Raw genomic sequence first — 27,712 nt, 5'->3', positions numbered from 1 at the left:
GCAGCCAGAAGCAGACCTGGAAAATGCAAGAACAGAGCAAGCAGAAATGAAGCTTCTCCTTGTTTCTGCCTTCACCTACTTTCAGCCCAGGAGATCTTCACGTGATGCGTGTTTTCTGTTTAGTAACCCCCACTGGGTCATAAAATCATAGAATCGTTTTGGTTGGAAAGGACTTTTAAGATCATCAAGTCCAACCGTTAACCCAGCACTGCCAAGTCCACCACTAAACCACATCCCTAAGCACCACATCTACTCATACCTCCAGGGATGGCGACTCCACTACCCCTGAACATGACACACAAACCCCTCCCATGCAGTGCTGGAGGACACCCACCCTTCTTCCAAAGTACAATATAAAACAAACACCCAGCCCTGTAACTGCACCTTGCTTGAGATAAAGACTCCTTCTGCCAGTGCCATCAGCAAACAACCCGCTGCGGAGTCAGCGGCTCTGCTAACAGCCATGACATTGAGCACATTTTTAATACTGTTAAGTGAGGAGCCAGCACAGACTGTGGGGAAATAAAGAAATATAAAAGAAAAAAAGAAAATCAAGCCATGTGGGGGAAATAAAAAAAAAAACAACACACAAACAAAAAAAAACACCAAAAAAAGCCACTTGCTGCTGTGTTGGAGAGTCCTAAGTTCCTGCAGGGAGCTTCCCTCTCCTGAGCACAGCAAGGACCACGCTCTCCACATCTCTTACCTGATTGCACGCAGCCACATGTTGCAGCCAGCACGGGACTGCAAACTCCTCTGAGCAAACACACCTTGCCCAACATCACTCAATTAATCATTAAAAGGAAATGTAAAGAGTCCCATCTCAAAAAGATAAATTGAAGCTGTGCAGAGGGGTGTCAGAGTCAGCCAAAGGATCCCCCCAGCCACAATTTCACACCATAGACCGAGGAAAATCACAACTGCCCTGCTGACACCTCAGCAAAAGCACAGCCCTGTGCGAGAGATCTCACACGTAAGGCTGGCGGTTAAGGCTTGATTTATAACCTAGGAGAGAAAATGCCATTACAAAGGAGCTGGGTAATCAGCAGACACAGTCTAATTAATCGGTTTTCTCCTGATGTTCTCCAGCCACAGAAATTCCCACCTCTAATGAGCGGAGGTGTGTTGTCAGTTGCCCTGTGCTGGCAGCATGCGCACTGGCAAAGTAAATAGGATCAGCTCCCAGCTATGCTGGAACAAGAACGCAACAGAGGGAAGGTGGGGTACCGTGAGAGATAGGGTATTTGCTTCCCCTCCCATCTCCAAATCAATAAGGAGGCCAACTGTCACCTAGCCATGGCACACTCGAGGCCCTGACAAGTCACCATCATCAAAATAGCCACTGCATTTTCTTGGTTAAACTGCAGCTGAGATCACCTGAACATAGCAGTTATCTGCAGCACCCGCATCTCCACCACAATATTGTTGCTTCCTTTACCTCCTGCTTATGCCACTATTTACAGGGGAGCTTCTGCTGGGCTGTCCTGATGAAACTGCCAGTCCTGCAATTCAAACTTATGCCAAGAAAATATTCTGCTGGCCTTTCCCAGCCTTACAAACAATCCCACCTCCTGATTTCATTGCTGGAAACCATTCAGCACCCCTTTTCTTCTCATCCATATCAAAGCTTCCAGCTTCATACCTGCACACAATTAGTTTCTCAGGTGCTGTATTGCTCTCCAAGTCTTTTCTCCCCAGACAGGCACTCAGGGTCTCCCAGGACACAAAAGATGCTCATTTTTCCTTTTCCTTACCCTGACAAGCAAATCTATAGAGGGCAAAAAAGGAAAGAAAGAATTTGCTTCCCTCTAACTTGCCTGCTGGAGAAACAAATCATTTCTGTGGTACCCACAAATCCTAACAGTAGAAAACAAAATGTGCACTACAGTATATACAAGGGATGTATGTCACACTATACTAAAAAATTTCCGGAATCAGCTGCTTCAAGGGTAAAGAAAGCCATGAGGGTATAGCGGGGTGCTGAATTTCTGTCTGCCACGTACATCAGCACGGTACAAAATTGTTGTCAGCACTGGAAAATTGCCCATCGTGTGAGTGGGTTTAGCAAACGACGAGCTGCAGGACACGGGCACAAACACGGCAGGCCTGGAGAGTGAACACAGGTCGGGGAGCAGCACGTGGTGTCTGTGAAGACACGGTTGCCTCAGCAACGGGAGAAAACACCTTAAAAAAAAAGCTTGGAAGTGTTGTGCTGCACACAATCCCCCCACTACCCCGGCTCTTGGTCCATGTGCTGCGATATAATCCAGGCTGGGGAGAGATCACAGGGCTGGGGGGCACACGTGTGCTCAGCCAGGACGACTGTCACATTCATCACATGTGTTGCCAGCAGCACCGGCTTTAACTGCCCCTTCTCCGTCCTGTTCTGCCTTTTCCTTGTGCAACAGGTCAAAAAAGTGACCCTACAGGCGAGGGGTGGGTGGTTCAGGGGTGGACACATCACCGCTGTGGCGTGCAGGGGTTCAAAGTGAACCTGTTTTAGCATCCCCCAAGCCCCACAGAGCCCTGCAGGCTGGTGACCGCTGGGAAAGGCAGCACGGGCAGCAGTTTGTCGTGGGTGGACCCGGCCCCCTCGCCACGCCTCCCACCACCCCGGACAAGCCACAGGCTCCACGGGGCTACGGTACGGCACGGCGTGCAGCACCCAGCCCGGAGCGGGGACGGAGGCCACGGAGAGCGGCGGGCGATGGTAAGTCGCTGCTGGGAAATCCGGCGGTTACTTCGCAGGCGGTGGCAAAGGACGGGGGCAGGAAGGCTTCAGCGGCAGCTCCAGCCCCTGAGAAGAGGCAGGAGGAAAGGCAGAAAGGAGCCGAGCTCCGTGCTGTGGTTAATCAGTAACACAGGCAGCTCCGTCGGCTGCTGCCGAGTTACCAAAGCCAGCGCTCGCAGGGCTCGGTTCCTCGGCGAGGGGGAGGGAAAGGGTCTGCGTCAGCAAGGCTGCGCTGCCAGCGCGACCCCCACTCAAATATCACATGGCAAGCACGACCCCCACGCCTGCTCCGCCTGCACAACCCACCCGGGCTGGGAATGAGCTTTCTCATGGCAGCAGAGGGGACAGGAGCAAAAGACCATGGGCCTTGGGGCGTACCTCATTCCAGCCCTGCAGACGCCAGGGCTGTCCCCCTTTACCTTCTCCTAAGTCACCCTTAAAAGGGAAGATGTCAGTTTGGGCAGAGAGGGTTGTTTCAACTCCAGAAAGCCCAAAGCTCTCCCAGTTTCCCATGCTGGTCCCTTTGCCTCGCTTGCACAATGCATATACTCAGTTTCCTGCTAGAAAACAAGAAAAAAATCCCAGTGCCTTGGCAGTTGAGAGCCAGCAAAAGAAAACAATATAATTAAGTTTCCCTAATGAGAAGAGTGTGTTTTAAAGGAGTAAATGCACATGAAAGCATTAACATGCCATACTGACAATGGCAGCAGGCTGGGGTGGAGAAGGAGGGAGGGGACAAGGAGCAGGGTGGAGGGCACGGAGGGTGCTCCGGGCAGAGGGCTCGCCATCACAGGACACAGCCAGAGGAACTGGCTTTTGTGTGGTCCATTGGCCAAACGTCAGCCTGGCCATGCCTCCCGCTGGTGCTGGGCTCTCAGAGAGGAGCTGGGCCTGGAAAAAGCCCCGGGGCCCAACCTCCCATGTAGCCACAACGCAGAAAAGGGTTCAGAGAACAATTAAGCCACGTCCCTTCCAAGCAGCCTGGTTTCTTGCTCTGCTCAGGGGAGGCTGGCTCAGCACCCAGCCCCCTGCATCCATACCCCTCCGCTCCAGGCAAGCAACAGCTCCAGCTTTACGCAGCCTTTCCTCTCTTTAGCACCGATACACGAGCAGGAGCTTTCAGCCCCTGGCCCCAAAACCTGGCACAGCCCCTAGGCCGCTCCCAGAGCCCCCCCAGGTGCCCCCCTGCCAGCGGCCCCGTGCAGGGCCAGCCTCTGTCCCCACGTTATCCAGTTGCTAAGCTACCCGCACCCGGCTTATCACGCCATCAGCGCGGAAGGGCAACGGCTGAGGGTTTATTGTGCTGAGCCGTGTTTACTCACTACCTTCCCTCCAAACCCAGAGCTCAGGAAGGGACACGGCTGACATTAGCAGGGTGGCGGAGCCGGGGCTGGCAGGGGACCATCCAAAATGCCGCACAAACTGAAGGGTGGGACGGGTGGTTTGCACCCTAGCAGCGAGGCTGGAACACGCACCGGTGAGAAAGGCTCTCCCTAAACATCACGCAAGAGGGAGAGCACGTAGCTGCGATGCCAGGGGCATGGGAACCATCCCACCCCGTCACCCCTGAGCTAAGGTTCAGCGTGCACCTTGGCACTCTCCATTTCATGACGCGCTCTGCACCTGACAGCCTTCTCTAAGCATAAAGGGTCACGGCTACGCAGACAGGTAGGCAGCCACACGGCCCGATGGCTTACCAGACCCAGTAACATGGGAATAGGGCATAATCTTCCCAATCTTCCTCAAAACATGCACAACCACAAAAAAAATCAGCTCCACGGCTGCCTGTTTAGTTTTGTACAGCCTGTGAGTAGATGAACTATAGGAAAGGACGATTTGCCTTCTTTCCACTAGGAAAGAATTGCCAGAACATAATCTTTTAAATAGAGCGACACCCTTCCACACTCACTCCTGCCATCCCCACTGAGCCAGAAGACAGGCTGACTCGGGTATCCCCCATCCCCAAGAACTCCATTTTAGTTCCATCTGTGCCCATATTCACTCCCCAAAGCCAAGAACTGCTGCTCCCCCCCTCTAAAAAACAAATAACAGCAGCTCTGCCCAAGAGGGGCAGACAATGCTAAATCACAATCCCTCCCTCTGCCCTTTGTTACTCAGACAGAAACAGCCTCTTAAACTCCATCGCAACATAAGGGAGACTGAAAGGGAAAAGCAGCTGAACTCCAATTTAGTGACTCATCTCTCTGATTCACACCACTTCTTTCTCCTCTAAAGCAGGCTTCCAGCGCAGATGACCTGCAATAAAGCCCTCCCGCTTCGGGAAGGTACTTCATGAACCTCGAAAGGAAGCAATTCTCACTTCTAGAAGCCTTCACTGAGTTTCAGGGTTTTTTTTTCCAGCAAATATGTAATGTCTTTGGGAGCTTAACCTCACACAGCCATCATTTACCACTGGTAAAGTGGTAGGTGATGCAGAGGACAAAAGCGACAAGCTGGGCTTCACTTGATCTAGGATGTACCCAGGGCAGGGAGCAGAAGACAGCACTGATATCCCCTATTATCAGCACCCCCCAATTCAGGTCCGCACACACACTCTAACCCTCCTACCCAGTCTGCAGCTGTCTCCATGGACCTGTACGCCACAACCCATGGGATGCTTTGAACATCTGCTTCATCCTACCTCTGCCATGTTGATCTGCTCCTCTTCCCTTTCCTTTCTGTGGTGGCAGGCAGGAAAAGCCCACAGGCTGAGCGCGGAGGAGAGGGAGCAGCTGCTGCCAAACCTGAGAGCCGTGGGGTGGAACGAGGTGGAAGGCAGAGACGCCATCTTCAAAGAGTTCCACTTCAAGGACTTCAACCGGGTATGAGCACCGATGGTACAGAGTTTTACAACACTGGAGACCTGGTTTGCAGAGCAGGGAGTCCCATCTGCAAGGAGGGACTTCCCTCCGTGTTTCTCCTGAAATGTAATGGCTGAGCAAAATAACCCACCCAAGACACCAAAGTGCTCAACCCAGCAAGTGGTTTGTCTAGGGAAAGCTCCCCAAAAAGAGGAAAACCCATAGATAACCCCAACAAAGACAAAGAACATCCCAGGCTTTGCATTTGGTTGGGTTACCTACAAACATATGGTGTAAAATCAATAGCAATGGGGTGAAAAACAATATGTTGCAGGGTAAATGGTTCAGAGCTAACTTTTCTTCTTACTCCACTGGGCAGGCCTTTGGCTTCATGACTAGAGTGGCTCTACAGGCAGAAAAACTGGATCACCACCCCGAATGGTTCAATGTGTACAATAAGGTAAGAAAGAGGGACGGTGGGGGCAACCAGAGCTCTTCAGGGAACACATCCCTTTTGTGAGGCATAAAACAACAGCAGCAAGTGCTGTTCAGATCAGTGGGACCTCTTTCCTCAGATGCTATTCCCTTGGCACACCACAGTCAGCCTACAGCTATCACCTACAGATCCTTTCCTCCCCCGTTTCTAACCTGCCCAGCTGAGCAGTAGCTGCCTTTAGGCTGGCACCAGGGCTGCTTTTTTAAATCTGTATCTGAAGTCGCAGCAAGGGGAAAAGCTTCTGGAGAAAGAGCGAGTTGAAAAGTGGGCACAGCTGGCTGCTGCGACCAAGGCAGGGTGGCAGTGACAGCTTGTGGCCAGAACAAGCTGTAGGAAGGAGAAAACCAAGCAAAATACCAGACCACCTCTCCCCACCCTGGGAAATTTTGCTAACAAGTCTGGAGAAAGTAACAGTGCTACCTGCCTCATCAGGTGCGAACTGTCTGCAGCACTGAGGGAAATGGTTCCTGCTCTTTCTGCCAGCAACGCTTGGTCGGTCTGTCTGTCTGGTTTAGGTTCACATCACCTTGAGCACCCATGAGTGTGGAGGCTTATCGGAGCGAGACATCAACTTGGCCAGCTTCATCGAGCAGGTTGCAGCTTCTCTCTCCTGACTAGAGAGACACACATGAAGCCAAAAAATCAGCTCTGCCGCTGCCACAACCCACACCTCGCCTGGATGGCTGCACCTAGAGCCTTCTCCCACTTCCAAGCCAGTTCCTGGATCCCGACTGCCTAACGCTATGCCAAGCTCCCCGCTGCAGCTCAGATGGATGGAGCACTGGTTCACTGTGCATACATCCATCTCTGATCTCACCGCTTCCACTCTTAAACCCTTCGTTAGCTGTGCGCTACCAGCCCGCAAACCGCTGGCCCTTTTACCAGGAGTCGTGTTACACAATCACACCAGTAAATCTTCCCAGAGCCTGACCCCATCCAGCCACTCTGTTATTGCTTCTTACCTACTGGAATATTCTGCCTAAAACATGGTACATGAACCCTTTGGTTTCTCTGTAACATACCAGCAACTGTGATGTGCAATGTGGTTATTACTGTAACCTCTCTCTAGCAGTATTATGTGATCTCACCCCAACTGTAACCGGCCTTCAGTAGGATACCAACTGCAGATGTTTACAATAAAGGTCTTGGTTAACCTGATGTCAGTTTGGAAGGAGGCCTCACTGTCAAAATTACACCAACAGGTTTTCCCAAGGCAGGACCTGGCCTGACTGCTCTCAAGAAGGTGCTTCTGCCATGGAAAATGCAGAGAACTAGCACGTGCCTTCGCAGGTCTGCACCTCAAAGTGAAGGGGGTCTGAAAGAGAATGAGATTATCAAAGCCAGAGCAGATCAGATAAAAACCGCTTGTGCTCACATCAGCAGTGTGCCCCGGCCAAGGCACAACACAGGGAAGGCACACCAACAGGCACGAGAGCAGCACAGGGGGCCAGGGGCTGCTTACGGTGGGATACCTCCCAAAAGAGGTTCTAGGTGGATTTGGTGGTGTGAGAGCTTCACTCCAGAAACACAATGATCTTGACACTCAGGGAGTCTGCAGCCAAACTGCTGCATTTTCAGTATAACAAGAACAATTTGCTGTGAAACCAACAGAAGTTGCTTTCAGCAAAACACTCTGGGAGAAATACTACAAACACCCAATTCAGGTTGTTTTTTTTTAACCATTTAAAGTTCTATGAGGTATTAAGAGAAAACCCATAGCTCTTAAATGACAATTTTCAGCATCCTTGAACATCACACACAAGACGTAGCCACGGACACCACCCTTATCTTGACAGAATAAAAGAGCAGCCCTCGGGCAGAGTCAGTAAGATTCATAAACCATTTTCCCTGCCACAGACTAGGCTGCACATGAGCAAAGACCAGGAGCAACAGGTCCCCGTTCATTCAAATGAGCATTGAAACAAAAACAAGAGCTCAATGAGCCTAGATAGCTAAATGCACCATTTTAATACAAACTAGGCCCATTTTCACCATCTCTTCAGCTATTTCAGCCTACAGTTTTACAGCAGCAAACGAGAGCGATACAGAATACTGCCTTCAGATGAACTCAGTCCCATTTGTTCATTAAAAAGTCAATGTGTATTTATTGGGCAAGGTATTGTTGTGTTGTACGCAGCGCTTCCACTCCCCCCTCCCCCAAGTCATCAGGAAAGTGCAGATGAAATCCATGGCATGAAGACACACCTCTTCTTGGTCCATCCCATTGGATATTCTTCAGTCTAGTACCTAAGAGCACGCAAATCCCTTGGGAGTGCTTTGTACAAGCCACAAATTTAGCGTCTCGCTTGGAAAACCCAACAGGTGAGAAATCTCGCAGGAATCAATAGTCGCAAAGATCCCTCCAGGTCTAAAGTACCATCCAGTTTCAGATCATAATCCAGTCCATAAAATTCTTTTTTGCCTTTTAAATAATTACACAGCCTGTTAATTGCACCGTTTTCCTAAGAACATTTGGTGTGATAAAGGAGATGCAGATTACATGTTAGACGACAAGGATCAATAAAGACTACACACCGGTAAATTACAGTGGCCTATTCCTGACCAGAAGATTACATTTACAGTATAGAACAAATAGACATAAAATAATTAAACCCACAAATATTACTAGTAAGTGAAGCCCAGAATGGAATACATTGACTTACAAATAACATCTTCAAATACATCCAAAAATGTGAAATGGAGCACTGATCTGTTAGATCCATCTACTTCTCGGAGGAGAATGCAACCAGGGAAGAGAAGGGAGTTTTCCTCTCCTTAACCCCACCCCAATCCATCCCCCCCTTTCTTTTAAAGCAGAAACAAAAAGAGTACCTCCCTTTTTTGTTTTGTTTTTTTAAATCTCGGTTCAAAAGAGAACCATCACAGTAGCCAGACACTTAAGACTGTCTCCAAAGTACAGCAGAGATGTGGCAATGGTCACATTGGCAAGACGTTAACAGAATAAACAGGTCCAACATAAAGGCTGACTGCCAGAGCTGGTAACACCATCAAGAGACTATCAGGCGATTCAAACGCGATGTTTTCAAAAGGGCTCAGAGACATGCATATGAAGTCACCAATTTAAGGGCAGATGGCCAAAATACTTTTGTCTCCTAGCACTGAGAATAAACCTGTTAAAAAGCAAGTATTCTTCCCACAATCACCGGGCTAAAGGCTGCTGCAGGGGTTTGTGCAGTGGCTGGTAAGTGACCTTCTCATTCGGTGTAATTATTGTGCAAGTGTGTGCTTCAGCTGTGTTAGGCCAGCGAGGGTCAGCTCCGGGCTAACAAGCCCACTACAGCAGAGAGACAGATGCCTTCAGGTGCCCTGCACAAGACTCTGCAGATGTGGCACGAAGCCTTCTCCCAAGTGTTGAACTCTGCCCAGGAAACTCTCAGCAGCATGCAAAGAGCTGAGAGGAAACACATGGGAAAGCCTTGCAGGAGTAACTCCACACCTGTTTAATAACTCAAGAGATGCTAGCTTGTCCTTAAGGCCACAACTGCCTCAAGCTGCACGGGGAAATCTCTCTCACTGTAAAAACAGCGGAGAAAAATAGGAAGGGTGAGCCATACGCCCAAGGCTTGAATACCCCCAACTTGCTGCACCCTATCATCTACCTCTTCAGAGCTATACCAGCATCTTTGTAATACTGTGAAGGGGTCTCAGCTCAATACAACTACTATTCTACCTTGTACACAAGCATACTTTCTCTGAGGCCAGTCTGCCCTTGAGGTTTTTTTTCAGTATAGTACCATAAGGAAACAACGGCAGCAAACGCTGCCATCAACAGCTGAACCCTCAAGCCCTCCCTGGCGACCCACAAATAAAAAGCCAGAGAAGCATTAAGGCACACTGGTGAATGCCCTTTTGAGAACGTGCCTTAAAAGAATCAGTGCAAAGAGCAGAGATTACTACTAGAAAAGTCACCTTTTTACACTAAGAGATCGTGGTAAAAAAAAGGTCAGCTTTGGCGCCATCCGTTTGCACATGAAGTCCCTAAGCCAGGACACACGCCAGGGCCTGACTGACTCTACTACAGCATTGGGAGATAGTGCAAAACCTTCAAGTTATGAACAGTGAAAGCACTGTTTTGCACATCCCTCCAGAATTGTGCGAGGTACAACAAGCACTCTAGGTGGTAAATGCATGTCTTCTACAAGAGGCAGGGAAGCAAAACAGTTACTGTGTACCTAGGTTTTCAGTACCATCCAGTTCCTCTCCCTACACCACCCGTTTGTTTCTATTTCTGCTGTTATTCAAACCAAGAGATCCCAGGAAAGGATTTTGTGTTGTGTTTTTTCCCCCCCCTCAGCAGATATTGATTGCAGTCTCACTGAGCTCTCCAGAGGGGATTTCAAAAAGAGTACATGACCATCTTTCCTTTGCCAATTTATTGGCTCCCGGCACAGTCTGTTAAATGCAGTAGCTTGGAGGAATACTCAAAAGAAAACAAAATATTCAATTTAGTTTCTACCTTCAACTTCTGGGAAAGATTGAAGCTTTGGAACGCAAAACGAGAACTGAAATCTAACACTTGGCTGGACATCGGCCAAATACCAGGTCTGAGGAGAAGAAACAGCAAGGAATGAAGTGACACGCAGAGTACCTGAGGAATTTGGAGTTGTGGAATGGACATTCAATTCACCATCAATAGTCATGGTGAAAATCAGGAGGAAGGGAAGAAAAGCCCTAAAACTCAAGTTGGGCATGAAAATAATGGAGATTTCAGAACAGACTAAGACAGGGAAGGAAGTTTTCAAGATCAAGCTGCCATCAGACCTGCAATTGTAGGAACAAAGGCTTACTGCAATCTCTTTCCCTAGGAAACCTTTAGAACCACTACCAGTGCTAGTTGGCAAGGCACCAATCGTCGCACTACAGTCAGTGGTGGCCAGGAGAGCCGTTCATGTGCTTTTCACTGCAAGGAACATCCGTGCTGTAGAGGCCGTCCAAGTACGCCTGAGAAATCTCCGCTACCAAGCTCCTGTCTGGGACGGACTGGGCCATTCCATAGATGGCTCCCTAAGCAGAGAAGAGGAGGTCGTTACATAGGATCCTTAATGCCATCAGAGAAACATGCTCACCCGAAATACACTCTCACTATACGCTGGCTGACTTACCATGCCTGTGGTCTTGGCGTTGAGGTCCTTCATGATCTCCTCAATGCTGTCTCTGACATCTTTCAGGAACTGTTCAGCAACACCGGACTTTGTGTGCAGCTGTGTAATGCAGAGATGAATGCTGGGCAGGCAGGGGAGAGGGGAGAGATTAACCATCTCAAGTACGTACAGCTCCACATCTTCTACTGACCAACACCAATTTACTCCTTCCCTGGCAAGTGACACTCATGTATCTCCTTATTATACTACTGAAATGTTATATTGAGAGAAGACAATACACTCCCTTCCATTTAAAGGTAATCTCTGCAAAATACTTGCTAGAACCAAGCTGCAGAGAGTTCAGCTCTTCTTTTGCAAAACGGCAGCTCCTCCTCCCTTCCTGACTTCACCGTACGTTGTTAAAGGCCTAGAATTTTCTCACCTCATTCCAGGTACCTCTGGTGAGAAAAATGCAGCCGCCTGCAAGCATGGTGATCCTTGTCATCGTTTCCCTCCCCTTCCTCTCCAGCCTAGATGAGCCATCAGCCACCCACAGCATGGAAGTTAGCATCCACCAGAAGGAAGAGGGCTACTCGCACCTCTGAGCTATCGCTTCGGCTCTCTAGACTTCGTTTCATGCTAACTGCAAGTCCAAAATTTTTTCAGTGCAGCAACATCTGAGAGCATTTGCCCCTTTTACCCACAGAAAACCAACAACTACCCACTCAAGGAAACTCGCTGATAAACATCCATTTTACACCAGGCTGGAAAGATCACTGAAAATGATCAGCCCTTCACTGTTCTTTCAATTACCTTCATCTTCAGTGGGCAGCAGGAAGATACTAAAAATAGATAAATAACATCTACAAACCCTCAGAGAGCTAACATGAGATAAAGCCCTGGCTATTGATATTTTTTCTGCGTGTATTAGACAGAAGTAAATAGAAAAGAACCCTCAGATATGTCCTCTGCCAGGCTCATTAAAATTACTATTCCTCATCCTCACTGTAGTAACTACTATGTATCAGCAATTACAAAAGTAATTCCTTCTCTGGAGAGAACAGAGCCTCAAGAGAGCTACATGGCCTGAAGACAACCATCTTGCACACCCTGACTATGCACATCACTCCACTGGTCTCCACAAACTCACCTTGATGGGAACTGTAGGGCATTTAAGTTCCATCCTTTTGCAGCTAAGGAATTAGATAATCGATAAATGTCGAAAGTGTCTGAACCGATGGAGAGAACAGACACCTCAGGTTTCCCAAAAATGAAGATGCTGTCAATTTTTCTCAATCTGAGAAAGAAAAAGGAGAAAAGAAGCGACCAATGAGGGTTACAGGGGCCAGACATTCTGTCCATCTATCTGTAGCCTTAAAGGAAAAGCTACAGAAGGGAACAGATGACAGCACATCCCCACCAAAAAAATCACGCAACCAGCCCAGGCCATTGGGACTTGCAAGAGGACTCAAGTCATCAGAGGCCCTGAGGTGAAGTAAATTCAGGAGAAAAATGGAAAACAGGGAGGACAGAGAGGGAAGGGCAGACAGAGTAGCAGAGAAGATCAGTTTATCAGCTCACATAGCAACACAAGCACTCCCAACAAGGGAGAGCACAACCCTTTTCATCACCTTCAGTAAGTCCTTCCAGATTCCCCCTCAGCCATGGCTGAGGCAGAAGAACCTCTCAAAGCAAAGTCAGCTAAATAAAGATGCCTGCACTCCTCCTCTCTTGTGCCTCTCACCTATCTGGCACAGGGCAGCAACCTGGGCATAAACAAAGCATCTTCTCCCGTAAGTGCCCGGTGGATCCCTGCCCAGCAGGTAACACGTTACAGCTTCTCCAAAGCGGGGAGGTGACAACATTGCAAGACAAACAAAGCAGTTTGGGAGAAGGAGTCCAGAAGGGGGTTAAAGAGTGTGATCAAAACACTAAGGCATGCACGTACTCTGATTCGAGGAAACGAGTCGTTTTAATGATCCTCTTCGTAGCCTCAATGTAGCCCGATTCCCCTATGTGCATCAGAGTTGCCCAGCACGCGGCTATGATTCCACCAGGCCTGGAGCCTGCCACGGAGGGGGAGGCGTATATGCCCCCTTGCCAGTCAGGTGCTACAAAGAACTGGTAGCTCCTGTACTTCTTGTCGCTGTACAGCACCACTGAGGAGCCCTTGGGAGCGTAGCCGTACTGCAAGGGGTACAGAAAGCATTAAAAAGCAGCAGGAGGGCACAGGAACACATTCAAGCACTGTGTGCCATCACCAAGATCCCACTTGCCCGTACTTTGGTGCGTTGCACAAAGCATCTCAACAGGGCAGCCCTCACCCCGGCACTTCAACACTCCTCCACATAGAGCAGAAATGTCTGAAGACATGGATGGCATCAGGAATTGCTCCCCACTCCTCCTTACCTTGTGGGTATCAGCAGAAATGCTGGTCACACCTTTTACACGGAAGTCAAACAGCCGCTTCAGAGGGAACCCTGCCTTGTCCATGAAAGCAATGAGGAAACCACCCAGGCAGGCATCGACGTGGCAGGGGATTTTGTACCTCACCGCAAGCTGCGTGTGAACGAGAGATTCTGGTGAGCAACGTGCAATCAGACAAGAAAACAATGTGGTCGGGGCACCCAAACTCCAGTCACCAAAATGGACTCTGGATTTCACAACTAAATGTTTCCTGGACCCTTTTGGAGCGTCATGCCACTCTCAAGCCATTGAGGATATGAGATCTGGAAGGGCTGGCTACTTGTGGGATGCCTTCTGCCTTCCACGTATTTGAAGAATGCCAGTAAGAGGAAAAACAACATCACATTTTGGCAGTTTGCTGCTGTTTGCCAAAGAGATATTACAGCTTGGTCTGAAAGGAGTATCCGCAATAAAGTGTAGGGGCGTGAATCAAATGAAAATAAGGTCAGAGGCCCTGGCTGGTTACACACAAAATAAAGAACTGGAGCACGGAGAGAAAAATCAAGAGGCGTGTTTGAAGGACGAGATCCCAGCCCTTTGAATCCTACTCCCTCCACACAATCCTCTGACTTCTGCACCAAGTTTGCAACCTCAATCAAAGCCTTTTTACCAGGTGGACTATTTTGCTGTTATTTCCTCTCAGATATCAAAGAGTGAGCCCTTCTGGCTGGTCTCACAGTGGGTGCAGCTGAGCTCTAAGTCACATACCCAATACATACCTTCAGTTACAGCCGAAGTTTACGGCACAGACTTAAGAGTTCAGAGACAAAGCACGTGCAGAAGGCTTGCTGCTTTGCCTTGCCGTGACACACCACATGCACCAGCTCAAGTCCAAAATCCAGCCCCACGCAAACAGCTTTATGACAACGCTCAGAGTTACTTCTGGTATTTAAAGCCCACCCTCCCACGGCAGTTACAGAGCGCAAGAAAACAGTCCCGTATTCCTCCTCACTTCCTAACTGTGTCGTACATACCCTGCTGTTGGTTAACACCTGATTTAAGGGCAGTAATACCCTCCCAACCACTCTGCTCCTCCCACCAGATTCACTGGTTGGCATCCTGGGACCCCTCTACTCCTCTTTTACAGAAGGACATGCTGGTTTTATTGCTACAGCACCCAGAAGTCCCAGGGGCGTCCTACCTCTGCCACCTCTTCAATTGGGTCCATAATTCCATGTGGGAACTGGGGAGCAGAGCAGACCAGCATGGCTGTGTTCTTCGAGATAGCTCTCCTCATTGCCTGAAGATTTAAAGAGAGAAGATGCTCACATCCCATTTACCAAGTGCCACCCTGCCAGAAAAGATAAACAGTGAAAACATGCAGCGTCTGTCTTAAAAACCATCACACAAAAGCCTGTAAAAAGCAAAGCAATGAGGTACAAGAATCAGCAGATATCAACCAAATAATTTAACTCATCCACTTGAAAACACTACAACACTTTTGTTTGCCCTCATCTGAAATCTGGGGCTATTTCTGAAATACATAAATTATTTTATTCTAGATGAATCACACAGGAAAAGGGGATTGTTTGCATCCGATTATTTCAAACAAAACCTTATCCACAATGATAGGCATTTACTTACTCCTGCCCTTTTTCCTTATTTCCAGGAAGCATTCATCCCTCTCTATCCACTGACTTGCCACCTGGATAAGTAGATTTCTTGCTATTTACTGTACGACGCTAATTTCCCACAGAAGAGAGTGCCATGCTGCCTAAAGCGATACCTGAACATCCACTTCCATGGCCTTGGTCAACGGGATGTGAATTAACTTCAGTCCAAAGTAGTGTGCTGCCTTGTCAAACGCTGCGTGAGCGCTCACGGGGACCAATCTAGAAAAGTAACAGTTGGCATATGTCAACTCAGACAGCATCTAAGCCTTACCGTGAACAGGAGGGGAAAGAGCAAAAGAATTCAACCTGTAGATACTTCTGTGTGACAGAGAGGTCACAAACAGGCCAACTGCATGTTTCAACTAGGAAAAAAATCATACAGACTGAAAAAAGTTGGGGAAAATGCTCTCTGGGACGGACGAGAGGCTGCACGCTGTTCTGAACTAAAACGATGGACACTCGATCTTGAACAACCCAGACAAAACCTATTAAAGTAATTCTGTTCCACTGCATGGTCTTCTATGAACCAGAGTACCCAAGAAAGCTGATTTCTTGTCATATCAGACAATATTGTACCCTCTCCAATCAGCTACCCTCCCTGAGAGGGGCATATGATAACATAAAGGGAAGGAGCAGCATAAATACACATAATATTTGCTGTCTCACATCCTTAATGGCAGTGGCTGAACAGCCTTAATCTTGTTTTCTGAGGCATCATATCTTTATCAGGGCCTTTAATAGCATGCAAAAATGTTAGAGAGGGAAGAAAAGAACCACAGGAATCCAGCAGAAGATGAACACTACTGTTTCATCTCTCCGTTTTCCCCCTGTAAGCAATTAACCAGAGAAACATTTTTGATGCACCATCTAGAAAAGAGCAGCACATTAGAGGGAGTAAATCCTCTATTAGCAGTGTAATGAGTAGCACAGCGCCTCATTTCAGCTCCAACCAGCCCCAACTTTAGTCTCAGAGTTTTCAGGCTAAACCCTCTTTGATCTGAATAAATCAAACCCCTTAAACACTTCAAAGGGCCTGACAATCTCTGTTCAAGAGGGGCCCAAAGCGGAAATGAGCAGGCTCTGTCCACAGCAGCACACAGGTATTACCAAAATACATCTGCACGGCGTAGCTCCCACAGCCCCCCAGCAACATTCATGTCTGCCAGGCTGCTTAAAGGTTCTTGTGCTTTTGCATCCCTTCTTTCAACCCAGGTTTCTCTCCTTCAGACAGAGATGGACAAGGAGAAGGTGGTAATGAGCTATGAAATGAAGGAGTATTGGAGTCTAGCAGCCACCTCCACTCAGAGGAACAAAGCCATGGAGGTATTGCTCACATTTCTGGCTGTTTGATGCCTCTCTCGTAAGCCAGGTCCCGGTATGCCTTGCAGGCCATCAGGATGCTCTCGGTCCCCCCAGATGTCATCTGTTGTGAAGAAAAGAAGCAAACAAGGAAAACAACCACTTACATGGATGTTGCAGAAGAGAAAAGCAAAAAAAAGGATGCTGCCACAGCATCTCTGCCCAGAGATGTTTCAAAGGCAAGAGATACACAGGAGCAGCTCAGGTTTTCAAGGGCAGCAGAAGCCACCAAACAGCTCAAGGTTGCTTTCTGACATTCAGCTTGAAAGTGCACGTTTAAATAAATGTTGACTCCTCTATTTAAAGGAGGGAGGGGGAAAGGGAAAACAAAAAAACCATCCAACTCAAAAGCCTGACAAGAGGGGACACCATACTGCACCTCATGAAACTACTAGTACATATTAGCTCATGCTTACCCGATTGTTTATCTGGCTTACAGGTTAATTATGCCACGTATACGGAAACAAAGTTGATGAAGTTAACTGAAGTCCAGCAGGGTTTATTAGGTGTGGAGCACTGCCACGCTGAGGCGCAGAGCCAGCTCAGGGTTGGCACCTCTCCTGAGCTATGAAACCTTCCTAGAACCTGAAGCACTGCAAAGCAGAGAGCTTTCTCCCACCTTCTCTCTGCAGAGGCCAGCCTAGGTCCGATAACACCAGGCCAGAGCTTGAAAGTCCTCAAGGACCCAAGAAGTTTTACATCAGAGGAACTTCTGTGTTACACTCCCCAGCAAGTCCCTCGGTATCCACACAACCCACTACCGGTGCTGTCGCAACCCTCTTTACCCTGACCATAGGACAAGGGGGTTTACATCAGGAGGTGGAAGAGAGGAAGGTACACGCAGAAGTTGTTCGACTGAGTTTACTAGAACTAGAACCCTAGTTCTAGAGTTCTCTCTAGAGCACTAGAACTCAAGAACTGTTGCAAATAAATAAATGAAACTCTTTACAGGAAGAAATTCCTCAAGTGGGAGGACTGCCTCTTGTCAGCCAGTCTTTATGAGTTCCGACACACAGGGGACAGAAAAGTGTGTGGGCACAAACCTTCCAAAGTAAAATTTTAACCTAATAAAATGTGAGGTTGGTTTTTGAAGCAGCCTGCGGGACTGACTTACTGCTATGCTGGGTGAGCCACAACTTGAGGATGGGGGTACCTGTGATGGGCATACAGAAGTGCAGGTGAAAGAGAGGAAAATCAAAAACTACTTACAGTGCTCATGGAGGACTAATTTTGATCCTCAGAACTGCTGAACCAATTGCAATTTCCTCTTTTAACCTCCTCCCCCCAAAAAATACACATAAAAAGGATGCAATCACATTTGCACGCCTTATGACATCTGCTAGTCTGGGTTTTCCTTTGTTCTTCCTCAGCTGACATAGCTGCAAACCCCCAAAATGCAAAGAGAAGATGTGTGACTGCGTGACAATGACTAAACATTAAGTACAGAGATAAGGAACAAAGTTCACAGGCACATAAAACAGCCTGCCACATTTGTTCCTAACATGATCCAAGCTAGCAGCACCTGCCACCACAGGCAGTGTGGAAGTGACTGTCACACCACAGACAATTTCTGCTTTTTTGGTAGTTTAAAAGCAACAGCTGTCGCAGATAATCCCTAACAGAGCCTCACACTGGATAAAGAAATCATTGCATTTATTGTGAAGCAAATAGATGGTAGCAGAAACACAATCTCCTAAGCATTTTATGGGCTGTGTCATCCACTTCTCAATCCTTCTTACGAAAAGATCTGTGAAGTTGTCAGCTATTACCTTTGGGGAAAAAAACACCTGGTGTAACATGGATTTCCTTCCTACCGCCGGGTGGGAGAAAAGGAATGGGATTATTGCATACTTGTAACACTGCTTGCACCATCACTTTCAATATTGCAATGATTGTGAAAACTTTGTTAGACAGGATTTGGGTGTCTTGGGATTCATGTTACCAAATGTCAGACATGTCGTGCCACCAGGCCTGCTCCTTGTTGAGCAAGCAGTCCCTACCCCTACTCTCATTGAGATAATTGCTCTTCAAAGAGCAGCCTCTGTACAGTCTTATTCAGCCTTTCCAACAAAGCACCAACATCTTACTCTTACACATGAGAAACCTTTCCTCGAAGTCTGGCTTATCAACTGCATGGAAACACTGAGCCACGCAGTTTTTGGGAGGTCAGAGTCAACACTTTTCAGCAGTTGGTCGGATGCAGGTTAAGGAACAGCATCCAGGACGGATCGAAGAACTGGCAAGCCATGTTCAGGCAGCTGAAAATCCACCCCAAAAAGCTGAATTTCAGCCAGACCAGCTTCCTAAATTGGCCCACAGCCAGCACATCAGTACCAACACAAGTGTCCACCACACAGATGTGCCAGAGCAGCTTCATCTACAGCAGCACCTTTAGCGCGGTGCAGCTACAACAGCAAAAACCCTCTGGTCCACGCAGTTTACACCTGCAGAGGGAGTCTGTCCCTTTCCAGGAGGCTTTGTCAGCTTAGCCATCAACAGCAAACTCGTCCTGCTATAGCCAGGGCTTGAATCACTGTCACAGGATACAACTTCCCCACCGCCTGCGGCAGGCCGGCAGCTGGCCAACACGCAGTGATTCAGCACCCACCAATGGTTCACACAAATATTTTTTTTCCTCTCCTCTAAATGAAATCCACAGGCTCAAGAGATGCCATGGGGAAACGGGGCTGGAAACAGGCATTGTTTTAAGCAGCTTTCCAATCCCGCGCTATCTTCAAAAGTCAGGCAAAGTGTGTGGAAACACGTTCATTCATACCCTGGAGATAAAGCTGCCCAAAAGTTTCACTGAGCTGAACTACCCCATGAATAAAAAAGTAAATTACAATTTATTTCTAAGGTAGCATTAGAGTAAAAATATACCACAATCCACTGCATGGTCATAACGTAGCGACAGACTCACATAAAATCCCCGTAAACCTCCAGGTTGTAAATTCCACAGTTGTCTCTCTCAAGGTGACCTGCTCGTCACTACAGATAAAACCTGATAGATCTGTAGAGTTTAAGTCCCCCCCCAAGGCACATCACTCACATTTCACTGGTAAAAGTCCCACTTAAAACGTGAGGCCAGCTCTACGACAAAGTTTGGAAGCCCTAGAATTTGGGAGGAAGAGACAAGCCAGCTTCTACAGGAGGCTTAGGTTCACAGCTGCTGATTTTGCATCTCTCTCTCCTGTCCTCGGCTGCAGAGTCAGCGCAAAGAAGAATTCATAGAGATTGACATCAAATACACACACGTACCCCACACACACAACTTTCCGCTGCACTTCAAAGCTGTCCTTTCTTTTTAAAGTTCAAAAAAACTACTAAAAAAAAAAAAATCACTGAAGCTTGCATAAAAGTGGTGATTTCTCCCCAAATTAGAGGGGAAATCCACAGTGCCATCGCTGCAAAACAAAGCACCTTTTGAACAGGAACATATGCACACATCAGACAAGAAAAAACTCCCCCCATTCCTCCTCTATGTGCTGAGCTTAATTAGTCCTTCCAAATCATTGCAAGAATGTGATTAGAATCTCCTGGGAGCCAAAAATCACCAATTCCTGTCTCTTTGCTCTCGCCTAACAGGATTAAAAGTAAGAACAAAAGTAGTAATTAGTGAGAAATAGGAGGCATCCATCCGCTGCTGAAAATGATTGCTTTTAAAAAACGCTTAAAACCCTGGAACATCTCTCAGTGCAATTTAAGGCACAAGGCATGCCTGCACACTCCCCCACGCCAGGGTGTTGTTAGTGGGTTTATGCCCGTGTTTAAACTAAGGAGAATTATAGCCCCCACGCCTCAAATAAAGGCAGCTCCTGTAAATAACACAAGCTGCTCATCTGATGTAACACTCAGAAATCGGTAAAAAGACATGTTTCATTTCAGCATTTATTAAATGCACCGAAAACCTTCAGAGAGGAAGCAGGGGACTGCTCGCCAGACACCCTGCTTAGGAAGATGCCCACAGAGCAGGACCACGCGGGGAGCCCCAGGCTGCCGAAAGCCCTGGGAACAGCACAAATGTGTCACCGTGCTGCTTTTCCCAGACCGAGCAGCAGAGTATTAGCCCCGCAGAGCGCTGTTCTGCAACGTGCCATGGAAATCAGAGCACAAAGGAAGTGAAATTGCCTCACTAAGAAGGAAAGTTTTGGGGTTTTTTTTCCGCATAGCCACAGATACACTCTTCAGAAACACCAACAAGCTCCATCTGCCTTCAGGGATCATCACCAGGTACCAACAAAACTGGACAAGCAGTCCCAGCTGCTTAAATCAGGTTAGTAAATCCAGTGGACATGGACGTGACACTAAGACATAGCGCTTCTCAGAAATGGTAGTCATGAATTCAGAAAAAAAAAAAAAAAAAAAAAAAGGCACTTGTTTTAGTTTTCAGCACTGCAAAAGTTGAATCCAGTAAACCAGAAGCTTTATCAGTAGAAAAAGCCAGCAGCACCTCCTGAACAGATCAATTTAAAGATCACCCACAGCACTGCACCCTCCCTGGTTTAGCCACCTCTGTTTTACAGCCTCACCAGTTACCGAAGCGTAACTGCAGCAGTCTGAGCCACCAGCTAGAGCAGGGCCTTACAGAGACAGAAAGCACAGCATCAGTTTGAAAAAAATGCTCTTTTTAAATGGCTTTGTAACTGTCCAAGCCTCCAGAAATACTTCTGAAATGTTAGGTCTGCTTTGGGGAGAATAAGAGCAGTCTTCGAGCTCAACTACTTAAAGAGCATGTGCCCTCCATATACCCACCCACATCACCCCATCAGTGATTAGCAACTCTGGACACTCTTCACAGGCAGGAAGGGCAACGTGGGAGGAAGACAAAAGTCCACTGGAGAGACTCGTTTGGACAAGATAATTACAGGGATGCAATTAATCTTCCGTTTCCGGCCAATCAACTTTTCAACCCTCCCAATTTGGCTGTTCAACCAGCTAGAACGTAACTCCACAGCAGGTTGCACACCTCCCCATTTGCTTTGCTTCTGCTTGAATCTCAGCTGAGGCTTTGCAGTACAACCCTCGGAACAGAGGGGAAGAAGAAAGGAGCAGAGAGAAAAGTGGGATAACCCAGAGAGCATCTGTGGAGGTCTCACGTTGGCTGTGATCACTGTCTGTTCTGGAGCAGTTTTTTACCCATTCTGAACCTTTCCTCTTAAGGCAATTCTACTTTTACATTTCAGTGAAAGAACACACAGGGCCAAGGTTGACACTTTTACAACACACGCTTTACCTAACAAAAACCAAACAAACATACACATCGCAGGCTTCAGCAAGCAAAGGTCTCCAAGCATGTGATAAGTGTCACACAGCTATCTGACTGCTGTATCAATTGATAAAGATGAGTTTCAATAGCTTTAAACCCAGACTCTTTCCCACTCCAGCAATAACCTCAGCAGTGTTCTCAGCACTGTGAACCAGGAAGGAGATGAGGTGAGGTTAAATGCTTTTTATAAGCAAAGAGGCATGTTCCTTCTCTAAACCTGAAGGTGGCACAAGCCATACAGTCCCAAGAAGACAAGTCAGGTCACAGGTTGCAACCTCCTGCTATCAAGAGCACACATGTCTTATACTCACGGATGCTACACAGTCAAGTTTCATCTTCACTCCAGTTGGAGTTTGGTCCTGACTACACCTACTATAAGGCTACTCCAGTACTTACCTCCTTAACACACCCAAGCCTCCAACTGTCAGATTAAGCCCATTCAAGGCCAGTTCACCTCACAAGCTCTTGTGTCAACACTGCCTTCCCATATTGATCTTCAGCCACTGCTGGCCTTCTCCCTCCCTAGTATATTTACAGGCAGCAATCACCTCCCACCCAATCTGGGAAAAATCTCGTCTGGATTCTTCTCACAAATGGAACTGCTTCCTCACAAGTTACCAAGCAGCCTGTTTGTATCACAACTGCACCTGACCACCATGCTAGGAGATAAGATCTCACCATCCCCTGTATCACGGAAACAGGGAGAGAATCTAAGGAATTCAGGATCCTTACCAAAGAGGTAAAGCAAGAGAGAGGAGCGTAAAAAAACGTGGTTCATTTTTAAAACAATAATTCACCGTGCAAGTTCACAACTTTTGCTCTTTCATCAACTTTGAAGTCATCAATTTAAGGACACACACCTGGACTCTGGCTAGGAACTCTATCAAGGCTTTCAAACTGGTTTCCACCCCAGCACACTGGAAAGCCACATAAGCCTGGAAAGACAGCTTTCCAGCTGGACAGATGACAATGCATGCCATGCCTGCTTGGTCATCAATACTTCAAGTTGCTTGCTGGTGACCAGCCAGCTGGCCTTGTCCTCAATCTTAGCATTCTGGCAGGCTCACAGATTTCCAGTTCAGAGATTAAAACTGAGGGGAGCTACTCAAAGAGACACTGCTCTGTTCACCACTCCCCACTGACAACCAGGCAGGCTACATTACACTGACTCTCTCTTCCAACTGCCATCAAGCCTGTATCATTTAAGAGTGTGAAAAAAAACCCTGAAGTAAATGGTCCTGTCTAAAGAACTACTTCCCTGAGTTAAACTGTCTCTCATAAAGCTTCACCACAAAGAGCAATTAGCAACCACCTTCTGTACAGCTATGTTGGCATGGCATATACCAGAATGAGCTTGGCCTCAGCCTCAGCTGGATAGCAGAAGGGACATTTACACTTAAAATCAAAGTCAGAAATATCCAAAATGTTCACGGGACGCTTGAAGACAGGCTACTTACAGTGCCACAAGAGTTGGGGCCCCCGTTGAAGAGTGTACAGGCAATCCTCACTACTTCTGCTTCCATCTTCCTCAAACCAGGGAATATATCCGGATGGAGAGGATTACTCCAGGCAAACTCTTCATACACCTTCAGAAAACAAAGACAGAAAGTTAGCCTTGCAGATGAAGCACTGAATTATCAGTGCAGATCTGGGAACTCACCAAACACACTGTATAAGTAAATTAGCTGCATTTAGCCATAGACAATACTGCAGACCTCCTTGGACTTAACTCCTGCTGCAAGTAAATATCACAAGCTGGGAAGCTACAGCTTCGGGGGGAAAAAAACCTCACTTATCTAGGGCATTGTGGCCTCTGGAGTGATTTTCTAACATAGCAATATTTCTTTTTGTAAAGACAGGTTGAATTGTTTACCTGTTTTTAAAAAAGAACACAATATGCACCCTACGATTGCTTTACACAAAGGCCAAAGAACTTACTTTGCAGAACTAGTTTTCAGGTTTACTATTAAAGTGGAATTCTGAAACAGCTAAAAAAGCACACTGCCCACCCACACCGCAACAAAAGTGGCCGTGGAAACCAGTATTTCATGCTCGTTCTGCCACTGCAGGCTCACAGGATAAGGCTGGAACAGGCCAGTTCCGACCTCCCGCAGCCGAGATCAAAAAGCAACTGCAGGGATGTTAAAAGAAATACAGCAGAAAAACCAGCGAATAATCAGCACAAACAGAGGGAATGTTTCCACAACACTCAATCCAAGCTGAGGCCCCTCTAGAAAGGCTGCTCTGAGCTTCATGTTTCCCCAGAAGTGGCGAAGAAAATGTCAACAAGCAGAAGAAAACACCAACAGCAACCACCAAATAGAGCTCATTACAGCTGTTATAAAAGCTGTTCCCAGGAGCAAGAAGGCTAGACTTCCCTTTCTAGCAGAAACACCTCTTGAAGTAGATATGTTTGAAAACAGACCTTTGGGCTGTTTAGGTTATTTTCCAGCCTTCTCAAAGGGAAAAGCTCCTGAGTAGGTAAACAGAGCTAACAAAGACACCACTGAAGCATACCAATGCTCCGTTGTTGTACGATTTGGACTGTCAAAAAACATTTTACAAACTTTTTTGCTTAAACCAAGAGGAATTCCGTTTTGCTCATGAAGCTGTTCCAGTCAAAAGCCACACAGCCTCCCAGTAACAGGACAGCCAAGGAAGCTTTCACTCCAGCCTGCAGCAAAGGCACATCTGTCAGGGGGGATTGCTGAAGCTGATCTCTGGCAATTTTATGCCTCTTACCATTCCCTGAATTAGAAGGTCAGTACCAGTTTCCAGTTCCCTTGTAACCAGCTTCTTACTTTCTTACTCAAAACAACATCTGATCTGATTGGATCCCAGTTTTCGCAGGGACAGCCACTTGGCCAGCTTTACGCTGCCCAAATGCTTTGCTTAATAATTCCCCTTCACCAACATTTACCCTAGGCTCTGTCTTCATAGTTGGGCAGTCTTAGCTTCAGTTCTTCCCTATTTACTTTGAAAGATGCTGGAACAGTGTTGAGGGGTTTCTGGTCACCCTGAAGATGCAAAGTTAGACTGCTGGCACTTTACCTTCACTAGCAGACGGGTGAGTTTCTCTTCACCGCTGTACACAGTCCCAGAGACTTTCCCATCCTGCCAACGTATGTCTCCTGAAAGAGAAGGAAGAGCACACTGCTTGCAAACAGCCATTCTCAGAAAGCACATAGAAGTGCACAGAGAAGTCCTCCCACCAGTGCTGCAGATGAGAATTCAGCTTTTGAGATTGCACTGATGAGGAACAAGTATGATTTTTGTGCCACAGAGACAGCTGCGTGCAACGCTAAGCCTCTGGCATCATGTATCCCAGGAACTTAGCAAACTGCAAGTAAATGATGACTAGAGAGTCAGCACATAACCAACATCTAGCTGCAGCAAGCAGTTACATTAATACCTAATCCACTTAATCCCCGCTCAGTCTCCCCAAACTGCTGTCCAACCACAACTGAACTCTAAAGTGACTGAAGTTAAAGCCACTGTCAAAGAGCACCCGTCACCACCGTAAGCTGAGAAGAGATGGAAAGGCCAAGCTTGTATCGCTAAAACCTACAGTGCTGGGTGCCCTCAACTAAACTTCACCTAAAATGATATGCCACTAAAGCTTTAACAAATGAGAGCAGGTGGAACAGCATCAGCAGCACACCTTGTTGAAAAGCGTTTCAACTCACTGCCCAACGTGATGGTACTTAACCAAGTAACTTTCTGTCTCCAAACACCCCAGCAGTGTGTTTCCACTTGTTTAGTTACTTGCTCCCTCTCCTAACTGTTAGCCTCCTTCATAAAACTCAATGGCATCAGCTTCACAAGTATATATAAGGTGACCACAGTCACATTCCAACCCTCATTTCCAAGCAACTTTCAAAGGGCGGTGCATGTGTGTGGGAAGGAGGGGGCTATAGGAAAAGAAAAAAGGGAAGAACCACCCGGTGAAGGAAGGAAATAATCATTTGAGGGAAAACAGATAGAGCTACATAAGCAATACAGAAAAGTAGAAAAGGAGGAAGTTGTTATCAGATGCAAAACTGTTTCTGAATTTGGAGTAGATGCACTGTTCTAGCAGAAAATTCAAGGCATTTCTCAAATTTGGGATAGGAGCAGGGCACTTGTATCTTCTCTGGACAGCAAGTCACCTAAATTTGCTCATTACAAGTAAGAGATACATGAATCAGGGTGGAGATATTTACATGTGTGAGGCAACGCAAATTTAGTGTCAGACTGCTTATGTGGACTCAAGCCAGGAGAAGAACATCATGACTTTGCCTTCCTTAAATGGCATTTTCAACGTGCAAACCATGACTTCGATTAAGAGATATAGTCTTGGAAATTCCCTAAAAATCCTGCTCAGAGGCTGGTGGTTTGTGGTTTTTTTTTTTTTATTATGAGTTGATCTTAAAGGTCCTTTTCAACCAAAATGATTCTGTGATTCTGTTCCCTGGACTTCACAGAAAACACATTTGTGGTAAAAGTTAAACTCAAGGCAACTGCTCAGAAATGTAATCAAAAATGCGTTCAAATAATTTCCTCCATATTTCTCTTCTCCTCAGCTCTCCTATCATCAGTCTGAGGAAGGAACAGAATTTCACTGTAAGTACCCCAATACAGTATTAGAAGTCACAAATACTGATCTTAGTCACTTCCAGAAAGAAAATAGAAAAAAATTTGCAAGCAAAGAACATCAGGGAAGAAATATTTAAGATGAAACCATGAGCAGGAGTCATTAGATCTCATTTAAGAGAGTAGGTCTAATGTTAGGTCTATGAAACAGACCCACCTCTGCTGCAGTACAGACTCACATTCATACCTTTTGAACTGTACTCTTTCATCTTCTCCAGTACTTCAGGCTGGCTCATGCCTTGTTCCGGCAGCGCTTTGATATAATCCTTTTCATCTTTCAGGAAGGATAAACTGGAAGTGACATCATTCAAGGCTTCATCAATCTTCTTTTGAATCTAAAAAGAAAGGAAAACCCTATCAATAATGGCGCTGGCCATATTATAAATAATTGTTGAGTGTGTGCAAGATCCAGCTCACTAGCTACATCCATACTATTGAGCAGAATAGATAGGAACTGTTTCAGCTCCACGACCAATAAGCACAGCAAGGTTGACAGCCATGCAGTTCAACTCTTCCTTCCTACCAACCTCTCCCTCCAAAAACAAGCTGCCTGGAATGGTGAACTGGCATGCACCAGTCTCTAAACCACGCTGGGAATTGCCTATGGGAATGCTAGCTGGCACAGCCCAGACCTGCGCCAAGCAGCCACTATGGGTGATTGCAGAGTGACAGCTGCCTGGCTGAGTTTCATTTAATGGCACAGACACCACCACCACAACGTTCAGAGTATGTTCTTTACTGGGTACCAATGAGCAGTGGGAGCTTTGAGCCCCCTTGCTAAGGCTTGAGAAAACAAAGCACAAGGCAAAAATACTGCATTTTTATCCACCAAACCTTTTTAAGTCACAGTTTTTAATTTGTAGAAGTCTTAAGATGCATTCTATTTTGTACCTTGTCTCCTCTGCCATCACACACAGAGTTTAGAAACTCATGAAAATAGAAACAATAAAGATATCTCCACTACAGGCACAGTTCAGAGATTTCTTCCCTCCCACCCACACCTTACATTCAGGAGGCCCAGACTTCTTCACACAACACATTCCAAAGTAGAGACTCTTCTTTCACGCAACACAGGTGTTGGGATATCATCAGCTTTAAAGACTTTTGGACATTGGAATGCCTCAAAGTCAAGGCCTCCTGTAAGCAACTGATAGGTTATCAGGTATCAGCCTACCAAAGAGAGGAAAGAGTACACAGATAGGACACACCAGGAGTCCTCTGGCACAGGAGAGCTTAACAGCACTAT

General features: G+C 47.0%; 2 protein-coding genes across 2 annotated transcripts in view; one reads left to right on the top strand and one right to left on the bottom strand.

The window, feature by feature from the left end:
• The first annotated feature begins 2,656 nt into the window (after positions 1-2,656).
• PCBD1 (pterin-4 alpha-carbinolamine dehydratase 1) lies at positions 2,657-7,126 on the top strand. Its single transcript, XM_068416686.1, has 4 exons — positions 2,657-2,710; positions 5,422-5,553; positions 5,912-5,992; positions 6,544-7,126. The coding sequence occupies exons 1-4, from the start codon at positions 2,708-2,710 to the stop codon at positions 6,640-6,642; spliced, it is 315 nt and encodes a 104-aa protein (XP_068272787.1). The 5' UTR covers positions 2,657-2,707; the 3' UTR covers positions 6,643-7,126.
• Positions 7,127-8,895: 1,769 nt separating this feature from the next.
• Positions 8,896-27,712, bottom strand: part of SGPL1 (sphingosine-1-phosphate lyase 1) — a 30,827-nt gene continuing 12,010 nt past the window's right edge. The window contains exons 4-14 of the mRNA XM_068416660.1: positions 26,654-26,801; positions 24,886-24,965; positions 23,292-23,420; positions 16,544-16,632; positions 15,323-15,428; positions 14,738-14,836; positions 13,540-13,689; positions 13,079-13,317; positions 12,281-12,427; positions 11,152-11,272; positions 8,896-11,053 (exon numbers count right to left, since the gene is read on the bottom strand). Coding sequence (XP_068272761.1) covers positions 10,913-11,053; positions 11,152-11,272; positions 12,281-12,427; positions 13,079-13,317; positions 13,540-13,689; positions 14,738-14,836; positions 15,323-15,428; positions 16,544-16,632; positions 23,292-23,420; positions 24,886-24,965; positions 26,654-26,801 — 1,449 coding nt within the window. The 3' untranslated portion in view covers positions 8,896-10,912. The remainder of the gene's footprint in view (positions 11,054-11,151; positions 11,273-12,280; positions 12,428-13,078; positions 13,318-13,539; positions 13,690-14,737; positions 14,837-15,322; positions 15,429-16,543; positions 16,633-23,291; positions 23,421-24,885; positions 24,966-26,653; positions 26,802-27,712) is intronic.

This window comes from Nyctibius grandis, chromosome 20 (genome assembly GCF_013368605.1).
Source record: "Nyctibius grandis isolate bNycGra1 chromosome 20, bNycGra1.pri, whole genome shotgun sequence".
Taxonomy (NCBI): domain Eukaryota; kingdom Metazoa; phylum Chordata; class Aves; order Nyctibiiformes; family Nyctibiidae; genus Nyctibius; species Nyctibius grandis.
This window is presented reverse-complemented; position numbering and strand designations above follow the sequence as displayed.

Bases quoted from the DNA above. Each gene is read 5' to 3' on its own strand.
- PCBD1 (XM_068416686.1), top strand. The intron at 5,554-5,911 runs GTATGAGCACCG...TCCACTGGGCAG, and splicing joins ACTTCAAGGACTTCAACCGG to GCCTTTGGCTTCATGACTAG. The intron at 5,993-6,543 runs GTAAGAAAGAGG...TGTCTGGTTTAG, and splicing joins GGTTCAATGTGTACAATAAG to GTTCACATCACCTTGAGCAC.